At 36.2% G+C, this 23629-nt stretch overlaps 1 protein-coding gene across 4 annotated transcripts in view; it reads left to right on the top strand.

The window, feature by feature from the left end:
• The window catches only part of CDH8 (cadherin 8), a 380312-nt gene extending 360272 nt beyond the window's left edge, over positions 1 to 20040 (top strand). For 3 of the 4 annotated variants that reach the window (XM_060288665.1, XM_060288664.1, XM_030863783.2), the window contains 2 exons: positions 16280 to 16531; positions 17962 to 20040. In XM_060288665.1, coding sequence (XP_060144648.1) covers positions 16280 to 16531; positions 17962 to 18455 — 746 coding nt within the window. In that variant the 3' untranslated portion in view covers positions 18456 to 20040. The remainder of the gene's footprint in view (positions 1 to 16279; positions 16532 to 17961) is intronic. The other variant, XM_060288666.1, reaches the window with a different exon arrangement.
• The last annotated feature ends 3589 nt before the right edge of the window (positions 20041 to 23629 follow it).

Here is a 23629-nt window from a genome sequence, read left to right as displayed (position 1 = left end):
AAGGGTAAGCTGGGACAAAGTGAGAGAGCGGCCTGGACATATATACACTGCCAAATGTGAAATAGATAGCTAGTGGGTAGCAGCTGGATAGCACAGGGAGATCAGCTTGGTACTTGTGACCACCTAGAGGGGTGGGATAGGGAGGGTGGGAGAGAGACGCAAGAGGGAGGGGATATGGGGATATATGTATACGTGTAGCTGATTCACTTTGTTGTATAGCAGAAACTAACACAACATTGTAAAGCAATTATATTCCAATAAAGATGTTAAAAAAATACTAGCACTTTATATCTCACTCTTAGGCATCAGCGACAAATTATAGCTATATTAGCCATGCAAGATTATACCCTTTTCTTCGATTCGTGTGTTCTCCGGGACAGTTCACAAGGAAGCCACCATTACGTATAGCAGATACCTGACTGAAAGCGGAAGCAGAAGGATAGAGACAGAAGACAATTTATATCCTACTTTTGGAGGGCTGTCTTCCAAGCCTGAAGCAAAACCAAGCCTGGGAAAGGCAGATGTTTTAAATTAAGTGTTATGTGATTTTAAAAATCATCTTTTATTGACATAAAATTGACCTACAATAAACACTCTTTTAATTTAAGTGGAGTCTCACTCTTTAACATGTATTTTATTTTTTTACCTTATATTTTATTTTATAATTTAGTTTGTATTCATCTTTGAGGCTTTCAAGTAGAAATTCATTGGAAAGTATGAAATCCAAATATTCTTAAAAGATTGCAATGCTTTGCTTTATTTCAATGCTAAAGTAACTGATAATCTTACATATATTAATAATAATGACTATTGTCATTATCTGCACACTTCAGACCCTGAAAATATACTTTAGATAAAAAAACACATTTATCCCTCAAAGGCCTCCTGACCCTCATTTCCTTAACTAGTAATTTGGGCACAATAAGAGTACCTGCTATGACCTTGGGGAAATTATTTTAAAATGCAACTAGGTAAGTAATGAAATTAGGGTGTAAACACAATTAGGAATGATTCCAAAGCCTGAACATTATCTAATATGACATTCTGAAGCATTCTGAATACACAGCCTAAAGAAATTACATCTAATATAAACTTTTCAGGAATTACAAAGTTGAAAAGGGAACAAATTCCCTTAAACTTCTCTTTATTTGTTAAGCATACCTCTTATAATTCCAAAATGCGGAGAATCTGATGGTAGGGATCTTTATATCACTGCCCACTGCTAGAAGATACCACACATTCATTGTCAATGGGGGCTGGTAAGCTTGGAACATCAAATACCATCTTGAGAATATTTTAAAAGACTCATCAAAAAATTCCTTTTATTTTAAAAGAAAGTATTAAAATGAAATCATGCATGACTTCAAAATGTATTCAGATTTCTCTACAGTGTATAACAATAGGAAGTTTTATCAGATTACATCTTCAATAAAAAAGAGTTTGAATGAGTTTGATGTGATTTCTATTTCAATCATAAGGGTGACCTACACAGGTATCTTTTTTCTTCGATCACTTTATTTCTGCTCTCTCCATCTGTATTTTAACCTGTTAATATGTGGGTGAATTTGAGGAAAAGCAAATCAGTTTGACCTTTAATGTAAAGTCATTTTTGAATGATCAAAACAGTACTATTTCCAAGACTGTAAAGAATGTGGATTTTAAGATTGAAAAGCACGTGCCATTCCCCGTAACCTGGGAGGAATGGTAATGTGACCACTGCTCGAATGACAATTTTATCTACGTAACTGCCTTCTTCTTGCCTTCACTGTATATTTAGACTTCCGCCCAAAGATATATGTTTAGCCAGCTGTTTTAATATAACATATTAAACTTTAAAATGATTCAAGGACAAACACTGGACTGCAGCTCGCTGTAGGATGCCACATTTTGTTGCATCATTTCCCTTCTTTTTTAGCAGCTATTTTACCACTAAACCAGAAAAGAAGGAATTATGCAGGAAAATTGCTATTAGCTGCTACCCCTGCTGGATTACAAAACCCGGAGCATAATAGCTTCCCCAGTGGAGGCTCTGAGGGCTTGGGCCAAGCCATTAACCACTGCTAACACCTAAGGGAGGAAATAGAATAGAGCAGAATGGCTCTCAGGTATCCCAGAAGATTTTTATGCAAACAAAATTTATTTGAAATGCAGATGTCCAGGGCCTAGCCCCAGAAATTCTTATTCAGTTAATTTAGAATAAAATCCAAGAATATGCATTTTTAATATGCTCAGACAGATATTTGTATCTGAATTTTTCACCTGGCTTCTGTTTGTGCGAATATTTGCTCAGACACAGGTGATCGTTAAACAGGCTTGACAATTAGAGTGTCAAGATGGACCAAATATATCAGAGCCTAGTATATGATAGGCACTTTATTTTTAAGATGAATGTAATAATGTATGTATCATTAGTGATGTAAGATCCTCTCACTGCATTCTATTTCTGTAGCATTGGATACATTTTGGACTTCTCAAGGTACTGCTTTGCGTTTTGAGTCTCTTGTTACATGTTGACTTATATTCACTGATGACTATTATGTATTTATTCAACAAACTAACTAAAACCATATTTGCTTTATACTCATTTTATAATCAAATCTCCGTCTCTGAGTTAGATACTCCAAAATCCTTAGGAGTCTGTCTGTTCCTATTGCCTCCTTCATAAAGGAAAGAGTAAAATTTCAGCTGATTACTAAAGGATGACAGAACTTCCCTACATTGAAAACGAAGATGTGAGCTTATTGGATACAAGGGGAAAGATGTATAAAATCATGTAACCAGAAAGATGATATGAGAAATTGGATCAAGAAAGAGATTTTTAGAAATGGAGAAGAATAGGCATTACATATTATTAGTTCCACTATTGAAAGACTGAATTTGTGGCACTGACCATCCAGGTGGATGTACCCAGTAGGTAACTGGAGGGGACATAGGGCTAAGATTTTAGAAAAATATTGTCTGGTATTTGAAATCAGGTAAGTGAATCAGATTCAAACAGATCATAAAGAGGTTAGAAAAAAATGATGAGGACAGAATGTTATGGAACAGAAAAATGAGAATTATAGGGACAAGAAGGGATGCCGTTCTTTGCACTTCCCCAGCTTAACAAACCAGCCCTTTCCTCTAAACCCAGCCCACATGCCACTCTTTCCTTAAAGCATCCCTCATTTGTATCTATGATAATAGAAATTTAAATCAAGGTACAAATGGCATAGTGGACCACGAGGTATAGGAGCAGAGACCAAAGGACAGGGCTCACAACTAGAGAATGACTATCAGCTGACTCACATTTTGGCTAGTTATATGTTATTTTCTCTCCCCTTCTGAGTCAGAAGTTCCTTGAGATCAGTAATCATTTTAAAAAGTCATCCATGTGTTCATTCAACAAGGATTAATTAAAACCTTACCATGCAGATTGCTATACGGTGACACATACGATAGTCAATAGGATGCATTCACTAAAGAAGACAAAATCTCTGCATCCAAGGATCTTTCAGTTGCTGAGGCAGAAAACCATCACACCTGACTGTATAGCAGCATGCTGGGTAAATATGTGCCAAAGAAGACTTTCCTCTGACAGCGATGTCTTGGAGACAGGAGGAACTGAATAACTGAGAGAATTAACTGAACGTGTCAGTGTGGATTTGAAAGACATTAAGATGGAGGCATGGGTGATGGCAAAGGAAAATGAATTTGTACAATTTTTGGTGGCTTTCACTTAGTTTCTTAGGAACCTAAGAAACCATTTGCACGTATGAAACTAAGATCTAAAGACACTTAGGTCTTAGTTTCATATGTGCAAATTTAAAAATCTTCAGGAAGATGATGATGTCTACCAAAGTGATGATTTCCAGGGATACTTAACCTCCTTCAAATCAAAGCAGGTTATTTAGAATACAAACTACTTTAGGTACTTCCTTTCTTTTATATCCTCAGCTCTCTATTCACTATATTTAATGATTTCCATATCTTATACACAATGTATGCTTCACTTTAACTGCTGTTTTAAAATCGTCTCACTTCCTGGTCTAACTACCCTATATAACAAGTGTGTTAATGGGCAAAAACTTATCAGCTCCAGTGCAAATGAATTAATCTCTGACTCCCAGTTTCTTAAATATTTAGAGATATCTATTCAATCAATAGAGATGTGGTAGAAAAGTCATTCTCCTGACAATGCTAGCTTTCCAATGTCTGGATTTTTAACCACTATTAGGTTAATTTCTGAAATGTTTACAACTCCACTAAAGACCTTGGTATTTCTCTGTTTTGTTTTTGTATTTTTTCCCCTCAGTAGCTGTACACTTAAAAAATGTTAATGCATTTTTCAGTTCTGTGTAAATCCAAGTAGATAAGAAATATTATTTTCCAGATCTGTTGATATTTATAAAAACTTTAAATTTCCATTCAAACAAAATAGAAATTGGGTCTTGGTATAGTTTTCACTTTTGTGAGTTAGTTAATGCAGGCATTTCTCAGATAAAATGAAGGTAATATTAATCTTCATCTCTCATCCCCTGGTGCCTGGAGTGAGATAAATCTGCCTTTCCTCTGAGTTCTAAGGGATCTACAGAACAGACATGGAACATTTTGAGTAAGATCAAGCATGCAAATTAAGTGCAGGAGAAAAATCATCAAACTCAGAAGACTTTGGGCAGTGTGATTATGTCTAGCATAGAACTTGGACTTTGAGATACTTGCATTCCTCTCTGGCACCGAAAATGCTTATTTCTTGATAATTAATTCAAGGTTATGCTATGCTATGCTATACTATGTTATATTGAGTCTCAAGATACGGGATTTAGATTGATAGAGTGTTGCCCTGAATACCTTTTGATGCCTCTACAATACTATATTTCTGCCTACCAGTGGCCTCGACTACTTAGTTTTTACCTTGTCTCTGATAAAGGTGTCATGGTGTGGAAAAACCTCCTCCACACACTTTCCCTTTTTTATCTTAACCTTGAGCTTTAATATAACCTTCTTAGAGCCCATTTCTCCTTGCTTCCTGAGGTGACTTTTGCTAAGATGACAGAGAAAGTGTAGAAATACATTGGACTTGCTAGTAATTCTTAACTGTCAGCTGAGAAACCTTTTATCAGTCAAAAAAACCTGTTTCTCATAGGTAAAATGGCCATAAGAATGCCTACCTTGCTTCTGTAAATAATATTTAATCAGATTTATTGACTGTATTAATTTCCTAGGGCTTGCATAACAAATTACCACAAACAGGGAAGCTTAAAACAACGGAAATGTATTCTCACAGTCTGGAGGCCAGAAGTCTGACATCAAGGTACTGGCAGGACCACACTCCCTCTTAGAAACCATAGAGGAGAATTCATTCTTCGTCTCCTGCAGCTTCTTTTGGCTGTAGGCATTCCATAGCTGGGGCCACATCACGTCAATGTCTGCCTTTGTGGTCACATTCGCTCTCCTTCTTCTCTGTGTTAAATCTCTCTCTGACTTATTCTTATAAGGACACATGTTATTGGACTTTCTTTTAAAGATACATGTTACTGGATTTAGGACCCACCAGGTAATCCCAGATGAACTCTTCATCTCAAGATTTTTAATTTGATTACATCTGCAAAGACCCTTTTCCAAGTAAGGTAACATTCATAGGTTCCAAGGAAAAGGACATATACATGTCTCTTTGGAGGTCACCATTCAGACCACTACATTGAACACCATCTTCATAAGATCTAAGAAAAAATTTCCTCTTATATTAGCCATTTAAGAACAGTATATGTAGATTCTTAAAGAATTTTAGAAGATGCTTAAATTTCATAGATTACTTTAATGAGTCCTAACTTTTGTCAAGTGAAAAGCATAGCCCACTCTCTGTACATTTCCTCTGCAAAATGTCAATCTTTCATATATTTATAGAATTGTAGTGCTGCATGGTTATAGTGGAATAAGTTTTTTTCTGTTAAAAAGGCACTAATTTATTCTATATGTAACTGTAAAATGTTGACTAAACATTAACTTTGGTATTAGTCTAGGAACTTCTAAAAGAATTCACAGTGACAGTTTTTCTAAAGCCAAAGTAAACCTTGGTCAACATTTATGGCTAGATATACATACTTTATTATTAAATATTAGGAGATTTGGTAATGAGTCAACATTCATATAAATATTGAGATTACTGACATCAGGTGGCATGGTGCACTATCTAATGAGAAAAAAAAGGGAAAAGAATGACAAATGGTCTAATTAGGTGACTCAGAATATCCAGTTGCATGTTGCAGACTTAGTATGTTGGTATACTTTCAATGAATTACGTAGGAAATTATAATGGTACTGGAGGAGACTGGCTTCACAGAGTCTTAATTTTTATTAATTCATTATAGCCTGATTGTTTCCAACAAGACTTAGTGTTTAGAGTAAAAATACATGAATGAAGTGTAGATGTTATGATCTTTGCTTCACGTTCCTAGATATTAGATATTATATATGCATATTATCTAGTATGCTGAAATCCATGGATTTGTATCTTTATTGCCTTGCTAGGGTTTTAGAAGTAACAGACACAACACAATGATAAGAACTTAATTAAATCTCTTGTCCATACCTACTGAACAGAGTATCATTTTCCCTTGGTTTTGGCCTTCTTGCCATTTTCATTCCATTTGATTTGACCAAGAAAATTTGAATTAAATTTGCAAGTCAAATGACAGGAGACATTTCTCAAAAAGGCATAATATCTACTGATCTTCTTTTCATCTATTCCTTTGTCATAAACATTTGTCTGGCAAGTGCCTTGATTAATTCTGGCTCCTTGTTGCTTTTGCTTACATGTAACAGGATAAACAAAAGCCATAACTCCATGATTTCAAATAAATGGGGCAACAACAACAGATGAACTGCACTGAAACAAACAGAGAATTTAGATTTGCCTGCTTTCTTTTATCTGGAAAAAAAAATAGACAATGGGGAAAGAACATGGGATATGTAAATAATAACAGCAATAATAATGGCCAAAGAAAATAAATAGAAGGAAGGAAGGAAGGAAGGAAGGAAAGACAGAAGGAAGGAAGGAACTTAGGACTGTGGGGAAAATTACACAAAGAGAGTTGAAGAATTATCCAGGTAGGCACCACCTATCTCTTCAGATAGACTTTTTAGTTTTTCATGGAGTATGCATATAGAATTAGTAAGTGACCATAGCACTATCTAGTGTGCTGAGGCTGCTATAACAAAATATTTCAGACTGGTGGCTTCAACAACACAATTCTATTTCTTACAGTCCCAGAGGTGAGGAAATCCAAGATCAAAGGGTGGGCAAGATGTGTTTCATCCTGAACCCTCTTCTTTTGGCTGCTTATAGGTGTGCTCCATAAGACCTCGTCTTTGTTTGCCCACAGGTGGAGAAAGAGAGAGCTCTCTGGTGTCTCTATATTCTACAGACACCAATTCTATAGTATCAGGGCCCCACCCTTACAAACTTCCTTAACCTTAATTACTTCCTTAGACGCTCCATCACCAAATATAGCCACACTGGGGGTGTGTGTGTGGGGGGGGGTTAGGGTTTCAACATATGAATTATTGGGCTACACAAACTTTCAGTCTATAATAAACACTTATTGACTTATTTGCTAAAGGAAACTTTTCTTGTAAGGATATTAATGTTCTATGAGAAAATATCCTTTGATTTCCAATTCCAAATGATTCAAAGGCTGAATATCAAGAATCAAAGAGGAGGGCTGCACTGGTGGCCCAGTGGTTGAGAGTCCGCTTGCCAATGCAGGGGACACGGGTTCGTGCCCCGGTCCGGGAAGATCCCACATGCCATGGAGCGGCTGGGCCCGTGAGCCATGGCCGCTGAGCCTGCGCGTCCAGAGCCTGTGCTCCGCAACGGGAGAGGCCACAACAGTGAGAGTCCCGCGTACCAAAAAAAAATATATATATATATAGAATCAAAGAGGAAATTCCTCCTAGACTCCTCAGTAGAATTCTGATGTGCACCTCTTTAAATGATGGTATTTAAGATATTTTAGAGCAATTTTTCTTCCCCTCTGAGCCTTCTCTACTTAAATATAAGCAATCTCAATTTATTGCTCATGTTACGTGATATGAGGCATGTCCAGGGAAAGACTTGGAAACCATCGATATCTCTTTTAAAATTCCATATAAGACCCTGGCTATATATGCTTTCCAAAAGCCTGAAATTGATTCTTCTCACTGACTTATTTTGAACTACATATAACCCCCCGTGACAAAATAACATGAACGGAAATAAATATGAGCCCCTCAAGATATGGCTAATGATTACTTCTTCATTTATTCAGCAAATATTTGCTGAGTATTCATTATGCATCATAAATTGGTTATTTGTTACTTGGAAGTTCCCTAGTTTATTTCTGTATCCCCAGGGTCTATGATATCCCCATTACGATATCATTTCTTTGTGGTAAGTGTTCTGATGAGAATAAAAAGGTTTTTAGAAGATTACATAACTAATTTATCTGAGGAGATTGGGGACAACTAGTAAAAGAAAATTTCCCCAAAGGAGTGATACTTAAGCACAGACATAAAGAATGCATAAATTTTAATAATTCAAATTAGGGCTGAGGAGGGATAGAGAGATTATGAGACAGAAAAAAGAGCAAATATGAAAGCCCTGAGGACAGAAAATCCTTAACTCAGAAAAGACCAGGAGGGCTGGAACAAAGAGAGAAAGAAGAGTGGCAAGACCAAATAAAAGTAGGTTAAACGATGTGACTAATGTCGTCATTAGTCAACAACTAATGTCAACAACTAATTGTCAACAACTAATGTTGCTCTGCGCCAAGTCCTGTGCTGGAGACTGACTAGAGCTGTGACTAAGGCTACTCTCCCTCAAGGGGCTTAGAGTTTAGTGAGATAATGCACACATTTTATTGAATATTCTCTATTCGTCTTAATATTATCTATAATGTCAAAACTGTTGCATAAAAATTCTAAGCACTTAATTTTAAAATGGCTGCCTTTGTTAACAGCCTCTAGCAATTTCCAGTAAAATTACAACAAATGCTCTGGAATAACAAAACGACAAAACTAAGAATACAAGTAACTATTTTTATTCGAAATTAATCTGTTGTCAGAATCTGAGAGAAGTTTCATGCATGACGGCATAACTGTAATGTGCTATCTGAAAGCAAGCAAGCCTATGCACCTACTATTTACCTGGTCCTTTCTTTACTATTTATTTGATATATACCTTGTATTACTCAGACAAGGAGTAAGGAATGCAACAAACCACTACTTTAGGAATATCGTCATTTGAAGTATGCCTGGTGCTATTTGTCCACTTTAACTCCCCTTCATGATCTTTCCTTCAACAGTTGGTCCTAAACAGAAACAAATGGGTGTGGAGTATGAAGCAAGGTTTTTAAAATAGAGTCATTCATCCTCTTTGTTGTAAGGCTCATAAGCAAAACATTCCAGGAGGATGAGAAAACAGGAAAATCCGTAACTGAGAAAAATAATAGGGAATACAAACATTTAAATATTTCACCTACTGAGAATATCAGAGAACTGGGTGATAAGGTTATGATATGTTCCTATCTCAGTGCAACTCAACTGCACTATATGGGTAGCATATCCATGGACATTAGTCTATCCACCTGGATATTCGTCCACCCTAGAGAATGCCCAATGCTTTTGGTCCATTCTCTTCTTAAATAGATCTTGGCACAATATCTTTCTATCTTTTGTCAAATTCTGTCATTATATACTCAACTTCAAAAGATTTAATTTTTTAAAAAAAATCAATGGTCATTTCCTCTTTTTGTTTCATATATTTTTCAGTTTTAGAAAATGTCTGTGTTTTCTCTAGTAAATCATTACCAAGTATCCTCTTATATTGGGTATGCTCAAAAAGAAAAATAAATAAATGCACTAAATATAATAAGTAAGGGAAGAAGCCATAAGGACAGAACAGGTTAGGTTGTAGAGAAAACAAGATGATATAAAATGGAAATGCATGCACATATGAAGGACTGGAAAGAAGATTTTTAAGTAACACAATAATACAATTGAAGCCAAGTTTAGAGGTAGTGAACAGCTAAGTTACTATCCTTGATATGACTGCCTTTTCCCTTTGCATCATTGTAAAACAAATAAAAGAAAAAATTAAAAAGAAAGAAATGAGGGTGCACTTTTACAAAAAGTGTCTTCAAATAAACACCATCAATCATCTTAATGTTCAAAGTCAAAAGCTATTTTCTCTTTTTTAATATCAAGAACAAGGTACAGGTGTCTACCATAACTTCTTACACTCAAAATTGTATGTGGGGTTCTTGTTAGTATAGTTAAGATGAAAAAACAAATTAATATAGGCATTTAAAGCTATAAGTATCTCTCTAAGCACTGCTATAGCTGCATCCATTACTTTATGATTGACTGCATTTTCACTTACATTGTCTCACATTTTCAAAATTTCCTTTTGATTTCTTCATTGAATCATTGGTTATTGAGGAATGCATTGTTTAATTTCCACATATTTATGAGTTTCCCAAAAATTTTTTACATTATTGATATCTAATTTCATTCTATTACTGTCAGAGAATGCACTTTGTATTATTAATACTTTGTATTATTTAGTTTATGCCTAGCCTGTAGTATACATTGCAGAATGTTCCATGTGTACTTGAGAAGAATATTTATTCTGCTATTTGGGTAGAGTGTTGTATAAATATGTTAGGTATACTTGGTTTATACTGTTGTTCAAATCTTCTATTGCCCTATTTATTCCTGACTAGTTTTCTTATCCATTACTGAAAGGAGAATACTGGAATACCAAACCATTACTTTTGAATTTCTAGTTATTATATCCTCAATAATATATTACGTATGCATTGTGTTATACAACTGCTTTTTAAAAGTTAAGAAAAGAGAAAAACTATGCATTTATACTGTCTTTGATAACTACATAATTACTTTTCCTGATGCTCTTTGTTTTTTTTTTTTTGTTTTTTTTGCGGTACGCGGGCCTCTCACTGCTGTGGCCTCTCCCGTTGCGGAGCACAGGCTCCGGACGCACAGGCTCAGCGGCCATGGCTCACGGACCCAGCCGCTCCGCGGCATGTGGGATCCTCCCGGACTGGGGCACGAACCCGCGTCCCCTGCATCGGCAGGCGGACTCAACCACTGCGCCACCAGGGAAGCCCCAGATGCTCTTTGTTTTTAATGTGGAGTTGAATTACCATCTGGGGATATTTGCTTTTCAGTCTGAAGAACTTCCTTTCCTGTTTCTTTTAAGACATGTCTGCTGATGACAAATGCCCTCAGTTTTTTTGTAATCTGGGAATGTCTCTATTTCATTTTTTTTAAAGATAGCTTTGCTGAATATGTGATCCTTGGTTGAAAGTTTTTGCTTTGAGCATTCTGAATGTGTTAGCCCTCTTCCTTCTGGTGACCATTATTTGTATAAAGATTTAGTTGTTAATCTTATTGGGGTTCCCTTGGAAGTGATGAGTCAATTTTCTCTTGCTTTCAGCATTTTTCTTTCTGTCTCTTTGTGAATCTCTTTGTTTACGTTCTTGATGGTTGTTGAGCTTTCTGAATGTGGAGACGAATGTTTCCAAAAATTTTTGAAGTTTTCAGCCATATTTTTTCTTTTCCTTTCTTTGTCTCCTAGTATTTTCATTTCAGGTATATTTGTGCACTTAATGATGTCCCACATTTTTCTGAGGTTCTCTTCATTTTTCTTCTTTCTTCTTTCTCTATATTCTTCTTCAGCTGGCATATTTTCTATTGATCTAGCTCCAAGTTCACTAATGCTTTCTTTTGCCAATTCAAATTTAGAGTTTGTAATTTATCATTTTAGTTATTGTACTTTTCAAGTCCACATCTTCCATTATGTTCTTTTTTTGATATTCTCTATGATATGACATTGTTATCACTCCTTCATTTCCTTCTTTAGAGGTTTACTGTAGTTCACTGAACACGTTTACAATGGCTCCTTAGAAGTCTTTGGTTAATCTGATATCTGTTTGCTCTCATGGACAGTTTCTTTTGCCTGCTTTTTTGTTTTGTTTTGTTTTGCTCTAGTTTATGGGTCGTGCTTTCTTGTTTCTTTGTATATCCTGTAATCTTTTGTTGAAGACTGGACATTTTTAGAGAATATATTATAGCAAATCTGATATTGACTTTTCACTGAAGGCCTGTTACTGTAATTTCCTTGTTTATTTGTTTAATGATCGGCTAGATTACTTTAGTAGTCTACTGCCCCTCTGCAGTGTTAAGCCTCTAATGTTTCACTTCAGGGGATCCCAGCCTTGGGTATGCCCACAGTCACCCTCGAATGGCAGTGGTTTTGGAGGGGTTTACTGTCTCTTTCCCTGACTACACCCAAGTTGTTAAACTCCACTGATTGCCAGATGATTTCTGTATTGTTTTAATTTGGGGCCCTAAATTGTTCTACAGACTAATCCAACCCAATTTGGGCTCCTTCAAAAGGGTAGTTCCGTTAGCAAGTGTTTCAGATTTGTTCTGAACCTGGCAGCCTCCTCTGCCTCTCTTTCCTGGGTTCTTTGCTTCTCCACTGAGGCAAAACTTTGAGCCATTGGCTTTGGAGCTGAATTGGAGACTATGCTGGGTTTCTCAGAGTGACGCCTCTACTGTAGGAGCCGGGCACTTGATGCAAGGGAACAGTAGCCTCAAGTCTTTTGGGCTTGGCTCTCCCAGTGTGAAACCACTGCTTTACAGTCCAGGGCAAGCACAATTGCGGCCCTGTATTCCCTGTGAAGCCTTGCCAAGGTAGAGCCTCTGCTGCACAAGTATAGGCTGTGAAGAAGAAAGGAGCCCCTCTTCTTGGCCATACCAATTCAGAATTCAGTTGATCAATAGGTAGCTAGGAGCAGGGTGAGAACTGGCAACACCTTGCCCTCCAACTGCTAGCTGGGGGGGGGTGGGGTGGGGGGAGCCCTGTGTTCTTGGCTGAACCCGTTCGGAGTGGAGTTTCCATCTCGCAGAGCTGAGAGAAGGGATGAAGGAACTAGGTTCCTACCAGACTCTAATAGATTTTCTTGAATAAACATTTCTGCATTTGCTGCTTGTCTCCAGGACCATTTCCAGAGACACTGATTTTTTTAAATGTTATTTTATAATTCTCCCCAGTTCCACTGGGGAGCAATTCTGTGGAGTTCCTCATATTATCATGCTCCTCACACATATCTCTGTGTTGAGATATATTTTTATAAGTAAAAAAAAGGTTTAGAAGTTTACTAGAATTAAAATCAATGCATAAAACAATCAGGTGAACAATGAGATGAAAATATAATTTTAAAAAGGTAATGTTTACGAAAGAAACAAAGTACATGCAGTACTAATAATAAGTGTAAAAAATATGTGAAAATCTCTTGTAGCCAAAATAAAAACATTTTAACATATATTAAAGAAAATAAAGAAACCACGATATTGGTATAGAAGACTAAACATAATAAAGCTGTCAGTTCTCTCAATTTATTTACACCTTAATATAATTTCTACTAAAACTCTTATAGGAATTTTCACAGAACTTGATAATCTCTTCTATATGTGTCAGAGATTAGCAAATGAACAAGTATAGCTGAAATATTCCTAAAGAAGAACACGACAGGGGAAAATACCCTAACGAACATCGAAATTTATTACAAATTTTTCATACATAAAAAGCACGGTATTGATGCAGGATTAGAAAAACAGAGCATTGGAACATGATAGAGAGCCTAAAAGGATGAAGATGCAAAAAAAAATTGATTTGTGACTGAGAATTGAAGATCAGTGGGTAAGGGATAAGTTATTCTATAACTAACCTTGGGAAAATCAATAATCAGTACAGAAAAAACCAATTCCATACAATTGTTTAAATGTGAAAGGTAACATTATGAGAACTAATTTTTATATAATTAATAATTTAAAAAATAAGGCTAAATGATTAATCATTAAAGAGATGGATAAAATTGACTACATTGAGATTAAAATTTTAATAAAATGAAAAGGCATCATATGTTTTAAAGAAACAAACCAGAACTTTGTTAAAGATATTTGCAACATGTAGATTGAAAGAAACATGTATTTCAAATACATGAATTTGAAGTGTGTGAAACTGCTAATATTCAATGTTTTTTTGAGTGTTAAAATAATGACAATTCAATTTGGCCTAATGAAATAACTAAATAATTAATAAATGCAAGTTCCAATCAAAAATATGGTAAAAAATGAATAGGCAAATAGGGAGCTGACTCCGCCTGGAAGTAGCAGGTAAATTTTAGCAAAAATGACTCATAGACTCCCTTTACTCAGTCAGTAATTTTCTTTATATAGAAAGGGAGCAACACGTACAGATACCAGGAGTAGTAAAAAATGAGTATGAGTTTGGTCTTAGACCCATCAATGCTTTTCTAAGTAATAAAGGAGATGGTTTTGTTCTGCAATGAGTAATACTTCTGCTGCCGTTTCTAAATTATCATTATAGTTCGTTTTAAAGAGGGAATATGCAAAGATAGTTTCTCATATAAATAATGTTGACCACAGAAAGACAAAAGCCTCGTTGTAATTTTATTAATTGCATCTTGAAGAACAATTCCCATCTTCTGTTTTGAACTATGGTATATGAAATCACCCACAAATGTTCCTTGTACTAATTTTAACTGTATTCAGTCTTGTCACACACTTTCTGGAAATGTAACACAGCTATATATTCTGTATCTTTTTTGAGATGGTGTTCTCCTGCTTTTAGCTTAGTGCTATTTCCTTCTATGTCATGGAAATAAAGATGACTAGATCATTTGGAATACCACTGCTTACTTCCACTAGAGACTTCTTTTCACTCTTCAAATTACTAAATAATGAGGCACAACCAGCAATAATTTAGAAAAAGAAATTGTTAACTCAGAGTTTTTTCTTTTTCTTTTCTCTTTAACTGCTTACTAGCAAGGCATTGTAGGTCCACATATATCTTAAACAAAGCAAAACCAAATATAATTTATACATTTATTTTCGGGAATGTCACTTTTTTTTGAATTCTGGTATAGTACTATATGGTACAGAAGATTTAACACATTTACTTAAAATCACTTGAGTGGAATATCTATTCATGTATTTGTGTATTCTGGAAACCAGTAGGACACTGATGACCAGGAACTGGACAGCAATGGTTTGGAATGCCTGCCTTAATATGCAACAACGAGGTAGACAAGTGTTCTGGGGTCTGCAAACTTGCCAATATTTGAAAAAATCCCAACTGAAATAATAATTTTGCCCAAATTGTACTGCACACATTAACCAAAGTTATGTTTATTTGCTTTTGGCTGGAATATCAGTGTGAAATAATCAGTGTTCCCATGTTGAACAGACCTATGTCTCTTATTAATCAAAATGAGAAAATAGATTAATAATTTTTATATATATGTGTATATATATATATATATATACACACACACATATATACACACATATATAGCTATAGTTCATTAGATAGGGACGAATGACAATAAAGAGTTCATTTTGGGGGTGAAATTTTGAGAACAATAGCGCTACCACGGGACCAATCACTTCTCACTGGCCAGTTCTATATCGAGCTGAAGTATGCCATTAAGTATTGCTTAAATGTCCTTAAGTGTTGCTCCAGATAACCAATATACATTTCCATATGATTAATTAATACATTAAAAATGGACCACCTGCTCCTATGACTTTTCATCACTTAATTCTTATTTGTGTAACCACTGGAGGTCTTCTCTGCAGAATTTTAAAATATGTGGCATATCTCCTCCAATTGGCAGTAAATGGGACTTTCGTTACGTGTTAGTGTAAAATGCTCTAGAGCATGAGTGTTTTTAGGTACCTGTGGGAGTCAAATGCATTGTTTTGTATGCCATACTGTCATATAGTCTACTCTTAACACAAAGCTTTTCAAACATGACTTTCAAATGTGATGAAATTCTGTCACGTTTGCATTATCAGGACAAAGGAGAGAACATTCAACTTATTTATGGGGACTTGGGGTAATTTGTGTCTTCTAAAAGGACACTTGAAGAGCATTTTTGTAAAAGAAATCTTTTGCATTTACAAGGTGGTGGTAAAACACAATTAGTTTATCCTGAGACCAAGCTTACTGAACCTGTTAGAGTGTGGATGTTTTGGTCCATGCCAACTGGGAAAGTGGGAAAGGGGAGAGGGAGAGAGCTGGAGTGGTTCAGTGGAGTTGGGATTGTCTTGAGGCTTGCAGAGGATTTATGAACTAGAAAAACAAGTGTTGTTTGGGCAGCCGTTTTGAAATGATGCAAACTATTGTAATTTTCACTTTTTCCAGATAATTCCCTCAGCATTTTGGCAAAGCATAATGGATTCAACCGCCAGAAGCAAGAAGTCTATCTTTTACCAATCATAATCAGTGATAGCGGGAATCCTCCTCTGAGCAGCACCAGTACCCTGACCATCCGGGTCTGTGGCTGCAGCAGTGATGGTGTTGTCCAGTCTTGTAATGTTGAAGCTTATGTACTTCCGATTGGACTCAGTATGGGCGCCTTAATTGCCATATTAGCATGCATCATTTTGCTGCTAGGTATGTATTTTCTTCACAGCCGAATGGTCACCATTTTTCTGGTTCATAAATGACTGTGAAGAAGGACAGAAAACCCTAACCCAGCCTAGAAAACCCTAATTAGCATTCTTTGGAAGAAAAATCCCTTTGTATATACTTCTCCAAGCTTTGAGGTCACTAAGAGAAGGGAAAAAAAAAAAAAGAATTGTAATAGTAAATATTCAATTGGAGAGAACTATTCAGTGCCTTTTTAAATCCCATCACTGGTGAAAAGACTAAGCATAATGGTGGTGGAAGTGGGGATGGACCTTTATGTGGTTACAACAGCAACTATTACATTAGAAGGCCTCCAGATCTTCTGATACACACCAGTTTACTTCAATGGGGGCACACATATGTCCAAAATACTCTTTTATCTAAACAAGGTATAGATTGGGTTACTGAGTCCATCCAATCACAAAATTTGGTAAGACAAAAACAAACAAAAAAAAACCCAAGCAAACAAAAAGTACATTTTCTTCAAAATTGCATTGTTTCTCAGATATTTTTCTTGATACTACAATCAAATTTAGATGAAGATTGCAAAATAAGAAAAAGTTTTTGTAACTTTTCTACTAAAAAATCCAATTATAAAAATGAGATTAGACAGTAGGAAGACACACAAAAGGAAAGTTATATCTTATCCTGCCCTTAGATGAAGGTTACGTCAGTTTTTACCTTCCTGGTTACATCTGTTCTGTTCACCCGGTACCCTGAGTTGATCATCGTTTCCCGCCACATTTTTTTAACGTCATTAGCCCAAGTTTGGTGTGGCTGATCTGGCTAGTTTTTTATGTGTTCCTCTCCCTTCCCCGACCCGTAGTCCTACCTTACCAGATAGTGGAGTGCTAGCTTTCATACAAGAGAAGAAGTTGCCCATGCAAAGTTGACATACACCTTAATATATCATTTCATCTGTGAATGGACATTATTTTATTGGAAAGAGTCTTGAAGGACTGATTTTAAAAAAACACAAAATGTACTGAATATGATCTATTCAGCTCCTTTTTCTTTATAGAAGAGGGTCATGGAGCCAAAAAGTACTGAACGAACTGCCCAAGACACACAGCAAGTTAGTTATGCTATCGGTGCTGTTTCCCTTTTTGGGCCGTTCACTCTAGAGCTCCTAACGGTATCAAATGTAGCTTTCACCATAAACAAATGCAAACTTGTGCTTTTAACCCAGCTTCTTCATCACCATTTAATAAACAGAAGCAACCTGGAATAGAATTCACTCAAAATTCACTGCTCATACTTCAGAAAGGTATTTCACTTAATTCCCAAGTGAATGCATGAAAGGTACGTGCTCAGTAAGTTTTTAAATAGCGCCCCTCTCTCTTAACATACACGATGCGTTGCTTGTGAAATTATACCTGAGTCTGGCTAATCGCTATTTTGTGTTTTTCCTGTAGTCATCGTGGTGCTGTTTGTAACTCTGCGGCGACATAAAAACGAGCCTTTAATTATCAAAGATGATGAAGATGTGCGAGAAAACATCATTCGCTACGATGACGAAGGAGGAGGGGAAGAAGACACGGAGGCTTTTGACATTGCAACTTTACAAAACCCAGATGGAATTAATGGATTTTTACCCCGTAAAGATATTAAACCAGATTTGCAATTTATGCCAAGGCAAGGGCTTGCTCCAGTTCCGAGCGGTGTGGATGTGGATGAATTTATAAACGTGCGGCTACACGAGGCAGATAACGACCCCACAGCCCCACCGTACGACTCCATTCAGATTTATGGCTATGAAGGCCGAGGGTCCGTGGCCGGCTCCCTCAGCTCCCTGGAGTCCACCACCTCAGACTCGGATCAGAATTTTGACTACCTCAGTGACTGGGGTCCTCGCTTTAAGAGACTGGGCGAACTCTACTCTGTCGGTGAAAGTGACAAAGAAACCTGACAGTGGATTATGAATGAATCAGTGGGAACTGAGCATTCTGTAATATTCTAGGGTCACTCCCCTTAGATACAACCAATGTGGCAATTTGTTTTAGAGGCAAGTTTAGCACCAATCATCTATAAACTCAACTACATTTTAATGTTGAACCAAAAAAGTAATAATAAAAATAAAAAAGTATATGTTAGGAGGTTATAAATCTTGTGGAGTGTGAATTAAAGTATGTGGAGTGTCTAGAAGTCTTTGGATATTTGATATTTACCTGACCACCACAGAGATTGGGATCCTGGCTCGTCCTTAGAGAAATGGTTTAAAAAGAGGAAAAAATCAAACTTAAAAAGGTGCTTTCTTAGAAAAATGGACCTGCAAGAAATTTGCTACTGCTATGTGTCTTCTGCAAGGATTTTTATAAATGCAAATGGTTTTTTCCCCTTCACCAATAAGGATCCCGCCACAAATGATAAAGCAATACTTGGTCTGCTGTACACTCTGACTTTCTGGAGCTTTGGGAGGCCTCCTAGATTATACGGTACAGTGACCACACCTTGTACATAATTGTTGGCCCCATTCATCAGAGACTGAATAGCATCTTTAAATATTGTGTCGAGCCTTAAAATATTCACATGCTTGTAATCCATTCCAGGGTGGGGACTGCCAACTCAATAGTGGGAGGAGAGAAATCCCATTCAAACAGGCTTGTTCTCTGGAAGCAGGATTACTCATTCCCCCCGGTTCATCTTCTCCCACAAGGACACAAAGATAAACTGTGTCACACAGTGGACTACATAAGAGACAGATGATTTTATTGCTAGCGCGTGAATTTATTTGTTTAATCCTCGAAATAAATATTTTATTGATGTCCATTAATGCTTTTATTTATTAAGGTTGGTAATCTATAGATTAAGGGACTATATGAAAAAAACCTAAATTATATCCATTAATAATACTTTAGATTGTTTTATATAAATATATATACAATGACTGTTTAATACATGTACATTTTGATGAGATGAGTATGGCAGGCAATATTATCAAAAGGGAAGCTAATAGTCTCTTTAGAGTAGAAAGTGTTATTGTGACTGGTGATGGCAGGAACAGCATTTTCCCAGAGAAACTTTTGGACTGTTTTCTATTTTGTTCATAATCCTAGTATTTGGTGTTTTTACTACAAGCACAAACATCTGAAAGTATATTGATTCATGTGAATATTTAAACTCTAGACTTTTAGATGCCTACATAATGCCCTGCCCAATAAACATGCTTCAAGTTGCCTCCACAGTTTTAGAGCAGGAACTGATTTGTACATAATTTTACTGCTTCTGTTTTTAGCACTTCTCTCCCTGATCTTCATGGTGATGCACAGAATGTCTTAGACTCCAAAAGAGAACAGCACTAGAAGATGTGAGCATATTCAATTTCTAATGCAAACCTGCCATTTAGGAGTAGAAAATGTATGATAAAACTCAAGTACTACATGCAGATCATTTTAATTTTCTACTTTGCTTTAATGCAATATTGTTTATTTACTCCATGTATTGTATTCAGAGAAACTCCTGTATTGTTTCCTACTTTGTGAAATATATTTTTATAAATACCTTTGTTGTCATCACTTTTTTTTCCCATCAGATGAAGATCGGTTAACAGAGTCATCAACTCTAATTAGAATTCTAGAACGTTCAACTAAATTATCATAAGGATCACTTTTATTTGTAAGCGTCTTCATTATAAAGAACCAGAAATGAGAAATGGTTTGGCAATGATCACACAGCAAGATACCAACAGGGACATTAAAGAAACACAGTGTATGTAAAGGCTAGTCCAGCTGTGCCAGTTGGGTCCTCCTGGAAGCAAATGCTAAATCAGAGTTAGGAGTAAAAGATAAAAAAGAAAGGAAACAGGATTGAGCAGGGAAAGTTTTCATACAGGAATGTAGATTTTAAAACTTGTAAAAGTAGAGAGATTAGGAAGCAGGATTTGACAAGAGAGCCTTAGACTGCAAAGCAGACCTGACAAATCTTTGCAAGGCAAATCAGGGATTTTAATGGAATCCTGTTAGAGGAGTCTCTCATGGGGAAAAAATAGACTCCAGGTACTTCCCTGGTGGTCCAGTGATTGAGAGTCCACCTTCCAATGCAGGGGGCGTGGGTTTGATCCCAGGTCAGGGAACTAGGATCCCACATGCCGCGGGGCAACTAAGCCCGTGTGCCCCAACTAAAGAGCCCGTGGGCCTCAATGAAAGATCCCGCAGGCCGAAATTAAGACCTGATGCAGCCAAAAATAAATAAATAAATAAATGTTAAAAAAGAAAAAAAATAGACTCCAGTTGCCCTGCCATCTCAGTCATTGGCTTGGGGCTGCCTGAGAAAAGTATGGCTTTGGCTAGAAAACCAAAGGCACCAACTTCTGGAGGCTGACTCCACTGTGATTTTTATGAAGTTTGACTATTATACTTAGAATTTACAACTACCCAGTGCTCAGTGACTTAACTGACACCTTATTGAGTTTCTCTTGCCTGAGAATAGTTCGTCTTTAGTGCTTATCATCATGGCTATTGAACACTTTTCCATGAAGTCAAAATGATGGCCCAAATTGACTTTAAAATACACCAGGACTTGGCACAGTGACTAAAGCAAATACTTGGTGAATGCAGATCATTAATGGTAGTTTTAGTAGTAACCAATACTAATATTCTGACGATCTCACATTCTAAACCAAGGCGAGATTATTACTTCACTTATCTCTTGCATACCAGACTCATTTCTAGTGTACCTTTCAGTGAAATGGCATAGGTTAGAGACATATAAACATGTCTAACAAAAATTACACTAGTTTTCAGGAGTATGAAATCCATATCTTCCAATCTTGGCAATCAATAAAATAATCTTCATATGGTGATTTTCAAGGGCAGGAGATAATATCTGGTATACCAGTTGTCCAATCTTATCTCAAAATTTACTTTGCCCAGAAAGAGAGAATGAAAGTGTGCTTTTCTTGTTGATTTTCTTTGTCACCATCATGCTGACTGTGCTTAATAGCCCATTTAAAGTTTTTTTAATATGGAATCAAGTAAATGATACCATGTTCATACAGGGATGAGCTATACTTTTAGAGTACCCTGAATTTAATAAAGATCTGAGGAATATACACACACACTCTCACACACACACCCCTACCTTGACTTCAAGTACTTTTTACTTTGTCAATAGAGTTGCTAAAATTTCCTGAACCAAAAGAGGTTGATGGGGTTCCTAAACTTTTAGGATTTGAGTATGCCATACACAACTCTTTAAATAATGCATTTTTTAACTTTATTAAAGTGACTATTTTTGTCTCTGTGCATTGTTTTCTGTCGCAGCAATACTGACATATGTCTTACATATTACATGTGTGGTTATTTGGCAAAAGAAATGCTCATTCAGTCCATAGGCATTTTAATGTGTCTGTAGGTCTTTATTGTGTCCCAAGCATCAGTCTTTTTTCATTCTTGAAACTTATCCCTGCCCAAGGGTTCTCTGCCTAATGGAGAAGAACCAGTGAGTTGGAACCAAGTGAGACAAAATTATCTCCCTCTGCCTACTTCACAATTCAAGGTCCCTGCCTGGGGAACTAATGCATCCCTGGGTGATTGGACATCACATGGGATCAATTCAGCCTCACCCCTGTTCACTATTTGAACAAATCAAATTACAAAAATGTCTTTTAAACATCCATATATGTAGACTAAAGAGTACTGAAGCCATTCTTTATAATAATCTTTTATGAGTATAGTAATAAGATTAAAAATAGTTTATAATAGGATGATTAAAATATGCTAGAAATTAAATTCAAGTTTAGCCTGGCCATGCAGAATTGTGATTTCTAGAATATGGACTTTACAGTAATAATGTTTTGGAGAAATGTGTGGGTAAGTGTTTGTATGTATGTAAAATAAAACTTAGATTCACTGGCATCACCAGTGAAACAAGAATGCTGAGAAAGAGCCAAGTGTGTCTTTGGGAGAGTTTTTTGCTTAATCAGATGCTTAACGTAAGACAAGTCTCTGCATGAGACTTGGAAATCTCCTAGGAGCAGCAAGATTCCACACTGAGACCCAACAGAGTTCTGGGCTATGCTGAATTCTGGAGAAGGAAAAGCAGGTGCTGAGAGCTAAGTAGCCAATTACTCTTTATAGCCACATAAGACAGGAGGCAAGCAGGCCTTTCCAACAAGTTGTATTATGCGATCACTGGCTTTGCAGGGAATCTCACGAATGTATAACCTTCTGATTGCCTTTTTGATTGAAAGTTCCATCTGAGATCAGGGCAGTGCAACCAGTAATAAGATTTCAAAAAATCCCATCACTGGCACTGTTGGAAGGGCTGAGCATGACTGAAATCCCATCACTGTCAGTCAAAAAATAAGGTAACAGTGGGCATCACTATAAAAGTGATATAAATTCACAATTTAAACATGAATATCAACACTGAAAAGACTATATATAAACATATATATTTATATACACATATATATTTAATACACACACTCAAGGTTTTAGAAATAAATTTATATTTGCAATTTTTCATGTCCCAATCACACGCTACCAAAAACCTGGAATGGTGGCTTTTTGTTTTTCTGAATCTAACTTCGAAAGAAATTGGATTGAAGGTAAAGGATTTTAAATGCTGGTTTTTATTTAAGAATGAAATAATGACTCGCAATACCTGAAATCAGAATGAAATGCATAACATTGTAAAGCTGGATTAGATTTCTTTAAATATTGTTCTGTAGAGACAATAATTGTAGAATGTATTTTGCAAGGAATATAGTTTTCAACATTATTTTTATTTTCCTCTATTCCAGTACTTTTTAAAATTTTTGCTATACAAAGCTTCTTTGCAAAGTTACTCAGCTGGCCAGACCATGTTGCATGTATTGTTGTCATTGCTGTTATTGCTGTTTATGACGATTGTAGAAGACAGAAATTCTATGAGTCAAGTAGACGTTTATTTTCATTATTTTCTTCTTAGTCAAGACACATTTATATATCACCTGGTATACTTTTTGTTGTTATTGTTTAAATGATATATTCTTGACATTAAAGATATTCTAGTCCCAGTATTTTCCACCCAGTCCTAGTATTATGGGGGTCATGCCACTTAAAATCCCCCTGACTTGATGGTCTATCTATAAGAGAATTG

This window comes from Globicephala melas, chromosome 19, assembly GCF_963455315.2.
Source record: "Globicephala melas chromosome 19, mGloMel1.2, whole genome shotgun sequence".
In the NCBI taxonomy this organism is placed as follows: Eukaryota; Metazoa; Chordata; class Mammalia; order Artiodactyla; family Delphinidae; genus Globicephala; species Globicephala melas.
The sequence above is the reverse complement of the archived record's forward strand: the minus strand, read 5'-3'. Positions and strand labels throughout refer to the sequence as shown.